General features: G+C 45.0%; 1 protein-coding gene across 1 annotated transcript in view; it reads right to left on the minus strand.

Moving 5' to 3' along the window:
* SKAP1 (src kinase associated phosphoprotein 1) overlaps positions 1–7,634 on the minus strand; it is a 155,823-nt gene extending 148,189 nt beyond the window's left edge. The window contains exons 1-2 of the mRNA XM_037410935.1: positions 7,548–7,634; positions 1,349–1,454 (exon numbers count right to left, since the gene is read on the minus strand). Of these exons, the coding sequence (XP_037266832.1) occupies positions 1,349–1,454; positions 7,548–7,581 (140 nt within the window). The 5' untranslated portion in view covers positions 7,582–7,634. The remainder of the gene's footprint in view (positions 1–1,348; positions 1,455–7,547) is intronic.
* Between the last annotated feature and the right edge of the window lie 4,618 nt (positions 7,635–12,252).

Genomic DNA, 12,252 nt, shown 5'->3' on the forward strand with positions numbered 1-12,252 from the left:
CTTTTAAAGTTGCATGATCTCAGGACATTTGGGGGGAGTGTGTGTGTAGAAAAAAAAAGCTTGATTTGACATCTGAATACTTCAGGTTCAGAATTCTCCTTACTTAATTCTTTCTATCCAAAATCAATACTTGCCAATGAGTGGGAATTTTTCAGAGAAATCACATAAACATGCAATCAAGCCCTTTCTTCTGCGATCTTACAGGATACTGCTACACACACACCCCCCATTCTTCCACTAGATACGCTACGGCCCCATTTTCCAAAGGCTTCCATCTTCTGCATTCAGCTTGTTTCAATTATTCAGGGCAACCCAGGCTGATAATTACACAGTCCCGAGTTGCTGAGTAAAACTGATGCTTAATTAGCCAGCAGGAAAGATCGATTAAGATACAGCAGGGCATCTTGCAAAGTTCTTCAGTGGGACTGCAGGGAATAGAGTCTGGCTGTGCCCTTCCGAAGGATAAAATTCTCTGCTTCTCAGGGACTCGACAGCAGTTTTATTTAAACTGGATGCTTACATCAGTCAGCCACCCTGAGTTTTATTGTCAGGCCTTAACGTCAAGTGACACAACTCATATCTTATAACTAGAGCATTAACAGCAAGCTCTGGATCACATTTCTAGCCGAAAATACAATGCAGCTGATGCTGGAAGTTTTATTTAAGCCTTCAGCATCCTGTTCTCTGTTTATGTTCCTCGATTTTCCCCTAGCACAATAGAACAAGCTTTGTTTGCTTCACTCGCTTATCCAAATGAGGCAGTTCACGTTCTCATGCAGGACTTGAGCAGTCCTGAGGACATGAGATTTTGGAACCCAGGTCAGACCCCAGTTTTAATTCAAGAAGTTCTTTTCATTCCTTTTTACCATATCAAAGTCCAGGCAATACATATTTGAATTCAGGAGCCACTTGTAAAATAGATACTTTCAGCAGGAAGCCCGCAACAAAAGTCTTTACTTAATGTATTGATTTACCCACGAGCCTAAGTGATGGATTCTTTTTTTCCAGAAAATCCTCTCTAGCACAAGGGAGAAGGAAGAACAGGACAGGATCAGACCCCCATATGCAAAGAGCTGGGCAGACACAGCCCAAGGCATAATTTTTTACTTTGAAACACAAGAATTCCAAACAAATGACAACAAATTTGTAGACAACCATAAAACTGGTTAAATAGGAGAGTTTACAAACCAGTGTGCAGTGCACTTTCACATTATACCAAGCCCTGAATGTCCATTACCTTTCAAATCATGGGCTAATTGTCCAGCTAGTTGAATACAGCATGGGGTACCCCAAGGCAGGACACTGTTTTGAAGCACTTTCATTAGAACGCAACGCAGACAATACAAACCTAGCTTTGACTTGCTGGAAGCCAAAGAGAATTGCATCCCTCTGCTCCCTTGCTTTAGCACTCAAGTTTTCATTCTGCAGTGCATCTGCCAGGTAGCCTTCAACATCTGGAAAAGAGAATTACAGGTTAAAACTCACATACCTGGTCTTGGCTAAGAAACCTGGACCTGGCTGCACCCCGGGAAGCCCTTGAGGCACCGTACTGAGCAGTTTGATCCAGAAACACAAGTCAGTCTGAAGACTTCACTTGGAGAAGACATTGCAGTGACTGTAGATAGAAGAGGATCTAAATATTGCATGTGATTACAGAGCTTCTCTGTAGCAGTAAGGCAAATAAGCAAAGAAACCACCAAGCAGAAGAAAGGAAGAAGGTGAAGTGAAACATGGATAAGCCTATCAGACCAAGTGCAATTCCACCTGCTTCTTTTCTGCCCCAAACCCTACAAATCTGCTGCTGTGAAAGGCTTTTGGCATTAAATAAGGACATAGCAGGAGTGGTTATTCCATCCAGAGGAGGATCCAAAGCATTTCCTAAAACGCCAGAGCAAGAAATCCACTGACACTTCAAGGAAACCCTAACCTGTGGTTTTCACAAGGATGATCTTCATGAAGGACAAGCACTGAAAGACAGGTTGGGTGTGCACTAGCTTACATGCAGTTGTATCACAACATGGTTTCTGCAAGGTTGCCGCTGAAATACTACACCCTGTGCTTGCTCAACAGAGACAGCCAGACAAAAGTAAATATGGTATTCTCTCACCTGGAAACTACATCTGTATGCAGAAATTTAATCTGAACTAGAAGATAAAAGGTTTGAGTGTCTTCTATTTGCATAAATATTTATGCTCTTTACAGAAAACTGGGGAAAAAAATCTCATAGAAAACAAACCAGTTCCATTCACACCTGCTCTGTGTAGAAGAATATCATCATTGTACTTCAGCAGCATTACTGCTAGTTTCCCCTAGCAGAGAAAAGATTGGTTTCAAAGCTATGGTGTTGCACATCCACGGGCCTCTCCAACCTTTAACTCACACCCCATACTGTGACACTAATGTCAGTTTAATATCCTGCTTGCAGGACTTTCAGCTCCTTATGCTTCAGCTGCCAGTACAACAGCCAGCACTGTTTAGCACACCCCAGGAATCTGCACAGCTCCTTAAAAACAGCTCCTCTACCTGCAAGCACATCTCAAGATCAAAATGCCACAAGAGAAATTAATAATTTTTTCTGCTAAAATCGTGAGCTCTCATTTCTTTTTGTTGCCTGCTCATGACACACTCAAAGGCTTAGAGCTAGGGAGGGGGGAGCACAAAAAAAGGGAATTCTAAAGCTAAGGGCATAAGGAAGAACATGGAGGGAAACAAGGCTGATGCTTGGGCATCTCTCAGGAGCAAAGCCCTCTTCCCACCGCCTCTGAAGAGTGGGAGATGAGCAGGACCAGGGAGACTCAGCTCTCCCCTCAGCAGCCTGGGAAGGGGAAGCAAATCCAGATAATAACACTGTCTCCATAACAATCCAGTTCTCCTTTCTGGATTTATTTAGCTAAAAGCACCAGTTTCCATGGGAGTGCTCGCTAACAAGCATACTTCAGCCAAACATAAACTCCTCCAGGTCCTCACTACTTTGTCTCCCTGCCTTCCCTCCTACTAGGAGGGCTCCTGACCCACTGGAACCAGGTCTGAGCCTGCTGTGCCCCATTACCTGCAGTCACCGCTTTGCCTGAAGACTGGATACAGCACTGAGATTGTGAAACATCTTAGCACAACCCCCCGACGTGGGGATGCACAGTTGCCACATCTCAGCAGATGGGCAGTAACGCTAATTCACAGTATTGCTCTCAAACCCACACCTATATCCAGCAGCGGTTTTGGGAGCCCCAGGAGCACAGAGGTGTCAGGCCAAAATGCCTGTTAATATCAAGTTCACTACTGGTAATTTAGCCCTAGGTGGCCCGCCTGGGATAAGACAAAGGCTTTGCCAGAGAGCTGAGTGAAGCTGTTTAAATCCCAGGCCAATGTGTAATCCTTAGGCTAAGTTTCATTTTCAGTACATCTCTACGCAGTTTTAATTGTACATCCAAGATACAGTACCAGCGTATGACAGGCCTAACAATGCTGAGGCTTACATCGCTTACAAATTACATAGAAAGCACCCAAGTACATATATCTAAGCACAAAAGGATGTATCTTGCTCCAAGGAGCTTACTGCTTAAGAACAGATGAGGCTATAGGGACAATTTATTATATACAAACCAGCATAAAAACCGCACAGTAGAAATGGGTCAGCAAGAGAAACTACATGAAGGCTGCATTTCCACAGTGAAAAATCAAGCAAGAAAAACAAGCTCTCCCAGAATTTGTGCAAATACCAGTTGCATCCCTCTGTCACTTTTAAGCACAGATTAGCTCCACGAGTACGCAATTAGCTCTAATATGGTATTTACTTACTGGGATGTCAGCACAGATCAGCTGCTGGATAAGTTATAGTAGAACTAGGGTCACTTCTGCAAACCAGGCAAAGCCCCTTTCAGAGCCAGCCACTATGTTTATAGCACCAGGAAATGAAAAAGAAAGCCCAACCATAAACTCTCAAAGTGGATCAGGAAGAGCAATATGTAAGCAGCTCTAGAGTAAATCACCCTAATGTTAGTTTTACTGCTTGTCGGTAACATTATATTCCTGATGTTTATAGATTGCTCTCTGCGATCCACTCTGAAAGTTTACAGGACTCTCCTTTTCATTTCCTGCAGCTAAAAAGGTAAGAGGAGAAAAAAAAAAAAGTTGAAATTTCATCAAGTGTTTCAGGGGAGTTTCTAGAGGCAATTGCAGTTATCCACTTTAATCCTGCAGGAGATGCACAGCATCATAAGAATTATGTCACAACCACTGAAGTCCAGGTAGTAAATAACCTTTTAATGGCAGCACTAAATTCTAGGAGTTAATCAGCACTCAATAACAGAGCTGAAAGGTATTAAGATGCCATGTGTATTCTCTCCACGCACGTACACACATTCACTATTTTTTGCTCTTTCTACTCTGCCATCAGAAAACTGCTAACAGAAATCCTACACTCCCTCTGCAGGGGGACTAGTCCCACAGAATCACAATGGTTTTGCTGTGCAAGGTAAGGCTGAGCCAACCAGTCTGCTCCAACACTTATTTGATGCTTCACACAATCCCTCCTGCAGTTTATCACCCCAGCTGGCTAGAAAAAAAAAAAAAAATCGGTTTAAAAAAGTTTAGGACACCTATCAACACAGAGAGTACAGATACCTTGAGATTCCCTGAGACTGCATTAATATTTCCAGGATGTGTCCCAAGGAGGTTTGGGATTTAGAAGGCTAGTTGTATCACCCCATCCCACTTGTCAAAATAAATAAAAGCCATGAACCATTGCACAGTGTTTCTTGACTTTTCTGTAAGCTCAAGAAAGGATGGTTTCATGGTGAAACAACATCTTTCAGATGAGCCATCCTGCTTTTGTGGGGCTGAGTCAGAGAAAACCTTGAGAACTGAAGCAACCTTCATCCATCCTCCTGCAGTGAGCTGAATGGGACATTCTCTCCTATGCAACAGACAATGGGGGAACTGAGAACCGTTTCCAAATCTCAACCCCAGACTCCCTGATATTTAAATTCCAGAGCTACTCATGATGCTATCTGACTGCAGCTTATTAGCCCACACAAACAGAGCATTTGTTTATTTTTAAAACAGCAATGAGGCTGCTCGCCTTACAATTAGCAGCTACCAGCTTTGTTAGGCTGTGCAGGTGCAGTCACAGCCTCCCAGTGCAGCACCTGCTCTGTCCTTCCTGGTGCCCAAACCCCAGCAAGAAAATGGCTTTCCAGCCCTACCATCTGAAATGAAGAGGATCAGGCAAGGCAGGCAAAGGGAAGATGATCAGGCTGCCAGCCTGGCTTTGCTTCTACAGACAAAAAAAGCAGCCCTGGGTTTGTCAAAGATATATCACATTTTTTAGAACCACTGTTCCAGCCTTCAGAAGAAATTTGTACTAAACAAGTATGAAATAACCTTAAACAAAAGTAGTTTTAAAAGGGACTCAACTGACCCAGAAGTGAAACTCTGTGTAACGAACTGACTTGTTTGCAGTTGGTGCAACCACACCTACGTATAAACAGAAAAGAACAAGCATTCGTAAGTGTTGCAGGATCGCAGTGGAGGGACAATAGCCATATTGTGTTGGCATTCAACCACTGCAACCTCAGAGATGTCTTACGTGATAATAACACAACTGCTGCTAGCACACCATTGACTACCTGCTTCTGCACATCATGCGAGCAGCCCTGCACCACTGACCAAACTTTAACATAAGGAATCAGAAACTTTAGCATAAGGATGCAAATGTTATTACCTGTATATCGGTATGTTTCCTCCTTTATTTGTGATTTTTATTTTAAATACAAGAATTCTCATGGTAACGCAGTTTGCAAACAATGTCATAGCTCGAGCTCCTTCATTTCCAGCCTGCATAGCTAGAAACTGCCTCAGCCACTGGAAGGCCTCAACACCGTATAGATTGTTAAGACACAGCAAGTTTGATACAGAGGTATGTGACATGCAATTAATCTCCATTCATAGCCTGCTATACCTGTCAGCAAACAAAGGCTGTGCTTTAGAAGGAGATCTGAAGCCTTCAATTAAAAACAGTCAGCTAACAAGAAAATAATCTAAGTTAAAGGAAGGTGGCAGGTGCAGAAATGAGTTGTTTACAAAAGTGTCAGCACTGAACAATAAAGTGCTGCACATCAGAAATGTGAAAGGGTGAACTTCACTGAAGCCCCCATGATTAAAAAACAGAGGAGAGAATTTACACCTACATCTGGGGGAAGACACAAAGCATTTGGAAGGCAGCTTTGACGGGCTTGGAGGCTGTACACTCTCTCTCAGACTGACAGATCCCAGGACTGGAAGTTCTCCCGCTCTCGGAGGGGAAGGGGCAAGTGCTCCGTGCTGCCGGCAGCCATCGTGACAGGAAACAACAGGTCACAAAGCCTTGCAGCAACCGGGCCAGCCCCAAACACAACTGTTCTCAGCAGCAAGATGCTAGCGACTCCTTCCCCACCGCCCACCCACACCTGCGGCAGCGGGATGTGCCAGTAACGTGCACCTGTGTGTTCGGCAAGGGCTAACCACTGCACCTGCAAAGCGCTGCTGAAGCTCCGTTCAGGGACAGGCTATAACATTGTCACCTCTGCGCGGCACTTCTGTCACCCAGCCTTCACTTACTGCACCATGGGGTCAGCAATAGCTGGAGAAGTCTGTACAGAACTTGTTTATGTTTGTGAAGCACATTTTAAGAGAAGCATTTTACATGGTTTCTGCCTGGCTGGCCCACCAATTCAATGAGTGGAGGTGTTGCGGGTCAAGTTGATGAAGAAATCCATGAAAAACAACTTCAGAAGCCTCACACCCGCCATCTTACACACAGAAGTAAATGCTGTCGGCTCTCAGCACAGCTCATTTGCTCAGATGATGAGACCTCAGGAGGCAGCATTCAAATTACCAAGTAGAAGTAGGGCCCTCTCAGCTGTACCCCCGTTTTCAATAGGGTTGAAGCTTTCCTGAGGATGCACCCCCAGCAAGCGAGCTTGCTCACTGCCATCTCCAGCACAACATGCAACACTTGCACAATATCTAAAGCCCGGAGACTCAGCTATCACATCTACAACAAAAGCCTGCTGAGAGGGCTCACTGCAGCACACAATCTTTTTTTACCCTTTGTACCCACCCCCTTGTCTCACCTCACACTGCTCACCAGCACAGCCTCAATACCTTCATGGAAAACACCCAGTGGGGGCACCTTTTGACCACGCCAGGAGAAACCCCCCAATCTTGCATACACCCCCTTCACCCTAGGACCACCAGAGAGCTTCTTCACCCCTAACGCAGGCATGGAGGCACCTACCAACTTCTGAGCTACAGGAGGACAGCCCCAAAATCACCAGAACAGGCAGCCGCATCCCCCACACTCTCAACTGGGGTTAGAAACAGGTCAGGCATACATAACCCAAGGACCCCAAAACCATCAGCCTTAGAGAAGGAGTAGCTTCTACAGTCCCTCCACATTGCTCTCTGGCTCAGCACAGCGAGGTATAAAGAGCTTTTCAGCTTCTCCCCCTGCAACCACAGCAGATTTCCCCCATTAAGCAGAAGGGGAGCAAGGAGGAATTCATGGTTACCTTCCAGGAGTCTCTGAATCTCCTCTGGGATCATGGTACCTTGCCACCTTCCTTTCTACAGGAGCCAAACCTGTTGCTACAGCTCCCTGAAGGGCAAGGACAGAGCAAAAGGAAGCAGGGAGGGCGGGGACACCCAAAATAAGGTAAAGAAACCACCGCGCTCTGCTCAGATACCACTACCTCCTCCTCCTCGAGCCCCAGCCAGTTCAGCCCACCTCCTCACAGGCCAGGTGCCCAGACACTGAACACCCCTGAGAGCCAAAGCTCTGGCCAATGAGCCACAAAAGTGCCCGACCCCAGCAACAGCACAGCTGAACCTGCACTCCCCAATTAGCTCAATGAGCATCAGGTGCATCTCCTTCATTATCACAATTCAGTGTAGCTGCTGGCACAGCAGACGCAGCTCTGTGAGGCTGTGCGGCCATCGATTTAACCTCCTGTGCGGGTTCCTTGCACAAAAGGAGTTGGGGATTGGATTTATTCCAGGCAAAGGCAGGCTCTCTCCTCTAATGCGTGCGGGAAGAGAATGGTGCTTGGCTGCTGTGCAATAAAGCTTCCCCTCTTCCTGTATCCTGCATAGGAAGGGGGCTGGATTGTAATAGCCGTTCATATTTCTAAGTCTTGCCCAGAGAAATAACAGGGTTGTGCACCTTAACTTGCTTTATGACAGGCAATAAATGCAAACTGTGCTCTACAAAACAAAAATGGCATTGCATTAGATTAACCCACAGCCCTGCATCTGCCTCTCTCCTGTATAAATGAATTAGCACAAGCTGACTATGGGGATACAACTATTATTTTTCTTTCTTGCATTCCAAATTTTAGGCTCATTATTGACAAATCTAAAGGCTGTCATCTTTATCTGAAGCTCATCAATGATTCCAAAGACCAGTTTAAGATTTTTCCATCAGTTAGGTGTAGGGGGTCCAGTCCTTACTCTGCAATATCCTGGTATCAAACAAATATTTATTGTTACAGCACATAGAAAAGGTTATGCTGAACAGGCTTGCCAATTTCATTTTTCTGGTGTTTTATGCCTGGGTATGTAATCTTTACTTATATTTTTCCAACATAGCAAATGTCGGAAATGGCAAAAAAGGATGCAGTCCGGCTCCGTTGGCCACAAAACAGAACCATACAGCTTCACATGCTTGCTGCTTTCAGTAGGGGCATAACAGCTCCAGAGAGCAAAGAGCCAGGGCTGTGTACTAAGGTGTATCAGGCCACTCTGAACTCTGTAAGGAGCCCCCCTAAAACTGCTTCTCTAGCTGCTTTGCTCTCCTCCTGCTCTGGGCAAGCCAGCCTGCCACAGAATTGTCACAAGCTGGCAAAACAAAATCTGTAGGGGAAAAGAAAACAAGAAAGAAAAAAAAGCACACAGGCTCCCAGCCTGCGGAGGCTGCGATACAAACACTTCAGTACAGTCCCACTGGCTTCAGTGGGACAAAGCCATGCTGTGAGGCTGAGCATGTTCCCATATAATTGCAGAATCAGATTCTTACAGTTCTCAGGATGCATCACCTGGATGGAATAAAGGTTTAGGTGCTGGATATCAGGCCTAGGATAAAGGAAACTTGGAGCAGATTCCAGATTTGCCCCGAGCTTCTCGCTTGGTTCAATCAAGGCAATCTCTGTGTCTCACGTGATGTAAGAGCTATACTGGCAAAAGCTCAGACATGGAAGAGGTAGAAATATATGAGAGATGTTCCTTCACATGCTATCAGCTGCTAACGCTTTGTGACCTACTTTCTGAGGCAAGTGAGTGAAACAAGGGAACAGACTCTGTTAGGCTTTTAGTTACTGGTACAAATCAGATAAAGAACACACAGAAGATAAAGCAGAGTGCTTTGGGTTTGTTTGTTTGTTTTGGGTGTGTGCCTGCAATTCTAGTACATTGACTCCACTGTAGGCAGTGAAGTGAAAGGGAAAACCCCCAAAGCAGCAGCAAAGTTCTTTTGGGACTTACTGGTTAAAAGTGCACTTTTATGCATGGGGACAACACTTCAATAACTCACATATAAATAACACTTGTCAAGAAGGGATGGCTTTAAAGAAGTGAAGATACTGTGACCATGAACATGTTTAGTGCATGCAACTGGTTTGCCAGGAAAGTAATGTCACACTGTTCTCTGTGTATTGAGTCTCTGCATGGTAATGCTGAAGTGGCAGCTGCCATTTGGGGTTTAGTCTCAAAGAAGAGAAGACAGTGTGTTTGCTCTCCTGCTTTGGGAGGCTCAATTGCTTTCCGAATCTGAGAAAAGAAACACACCACCACTTCTTATTTGTCACTTGGCTGTGCTCTGCACGCACATGTAATTTCAGAACAATCTGAAGACAGACTTCACATCTGACATTACCAATCCAGACCTTACAGGTTTCCTACTGTGAGTAAGTTCACTCAGTTTCTATCCTTCCCCTTTACCTTGTGCTCTGCCGTGTGGGCTCACCCGCATGGACAACACCGCTGCAGCATATTCTGATTTTAGAACAGGTACAAGAAATTGCTTTTCAGCAGATGCAGAGGTCTTAAAACACAGAAAATGTCACTGCAGTTCAGAGGGCCTCACATGGGAGATTGCCTTGCTAGAAAGCATATACATTGCAGTAGCCTTGCCCATTACATCTCCTAGTCAGCTAGGGTTTCATGAGTCAGGATTTAGAAAATTGAGAATTTCCTGTGGGAGCATAATGTGAATCTCTGTAAGCTGCCTGAGGCTCCCGACACATTTGAGTGGCTGTGACTGTATGCCAGAAATGGTAGTGCGTGTAGGTGGATGTGTACAGTAGATGGATCTGTATACATGTTCTCTCCTAGAGGTGTTTAAGGATAAATATTTAAACACATCTGTGTAGAAATCCTCAGCAAGCATGTAATAAACGGACTACAAATAAAAGTAGTTGCTTGCTGAGAGTGACTAACTTTAAAAATGAGTTTATAAAGGAATGAACTAGGTCCCTTAGACAGAAGAAACTGCCTTCAGATATGCCAGAAAGATCAATAAAACCTGATCAATGCAGATCTCGGAGGAAGAAATGTTCATGCAACTGCAAAGAAAAAGGTCATCTCACATGTTCTCTGCATTTCTATAGCTCACACAATAATCTGAAAGTATAGTATTGTTAAGAGTGAACTAGAAGATACTTGGTCAGTGAGTCTTGCCCAAGTTAAACTGAATTATGATATTTAGGGTCTGGAAGAAATTTTTCCTCATGTCAAGCTGGCAGGTGGCAGGCAAGTTTCACAGGTGGTGTGTGGGAGTTTGCCCTCCTTTCCTGCTTTGGGTGTCATCAGTGCTTGAGAGTATATGGGGATTTCACCCAACAAATTTCCTGCTGTTGCAGTCTTTACGGCATCAGTAAAGCTCTAGATCTTTTCTGCTCAACTTCTGAGATGTATTGCAGTTGTGATTTTTGGTCTTTTGCTACAGATCTTAAGATTATCCCAAAGCATTGAAAATAGCATTGTGTGTGGAAGCTGGCACTGTTGCACCCCAGATGCTCCTGAACCACACATCCATCCCATGATCCTGGGAGCCGGAGACAGGACCCAGCACTCAGAATGTTCCTCTCAGGCCCTACAGGAAGATTTTGTTAAGACCAGGTTGACTGTGTGGCAGCTGTTGTTATTAAATCCGTTTTACTGAGGAATACTGCGGACAGAGCCTCAACTGACATGCAGACATAGGTGTTATTACCTGAAGCCTCAGCACCAAGCCAAGCCTTACGCAGCTGCAGATAGAGCCAGGCAGACAGATTCCCAGGTGAATTGCCTTTTTTTTTTTTCCTCTTTCCTTTTTTCTTGCTAGTTTCATTTCTGAATGTGTGAATAGTTTACAAATTTACTTCTGTGGTCAGCTGGGAAAGGGATGGGGGAGTCTAGCACTGACTGGCAACTTCCACAGCATCATTGTGGTGTAGCATCGAGCTTTATGGGCTCTAGATGTAAAGCTGCCTCCCTACATGATAAAAGCCCCACCTTAATCATTTTAGGTCCCAAGTTCAGCAGACAGGCTCTCTCCTAATGATATTCTGTTAAATGGACAAATTCCTTTGAAGGCTTGTCTTGCTTTGAAATCCAATTTCACAGGAAGCCAGATGCGATTGGGTGTAGCTATGGAAACAAAGCAGGGCAGCGTTAGAGGAGCTGAGCGATGCAAGGTAAAATGTGAGAGTCACAGTCCTTTACTGCGCTGTCGGAAATATCAAAGGATCTGGAGAGGTTGGCAGGAGATGTGTCCCTGTTATGGGCTGTTCTGTGTGGCTGGGTACCAGTGCCTGTCAGTGGAGGTAAGCAGCCAGCTGTCCTGTCATGCAGCCTGAAGTGGAGCTGAATGCACAAATCCGGGGGGGTGCAGAGTCGCCAGTCCCCATCTGCGCCCTCCCTGCTCCTCCTGCACATCAGGATCTCAGCCTTCCTCTCACTGCCATTCAGAAAGGTTAACAACAAAGGGGTAACAAGGTTAAACCACAAAGCCCTGGCTGATAACAGCCCTTTCAAGCAGCTGCACTAAAATTAATCTGAAACTTCTAGTAATTAGATAAGATAAGGATGTGTGCATGCTCGTGCAGGCACACGCTGACCCTGGGACACCCATTCCACAAAGGAGGTGGAAGATCACAGGCTTCATTAAAGTGGATCAGGTTATTTGTTCACCTAGTCTGGTGCTGCAGCACTGAAAGTACATTTCCAGTCCCTTTATTCATC

The sequence above is a fragment of the Falco rusticolus genome, chromosome 18 (assembly GCF_015220075.1).
Source record: "Falco rusticolus isolate bFalRus1 chromosome 18, bFalRus1.pri, whole genome shotgun sequence".
Classification (NCBI taxonomy): Eukaryota; Metazoa; Chordata; class Aves; order Falconiformes; family Falconidae; genus Falco; species Falco rusticolus.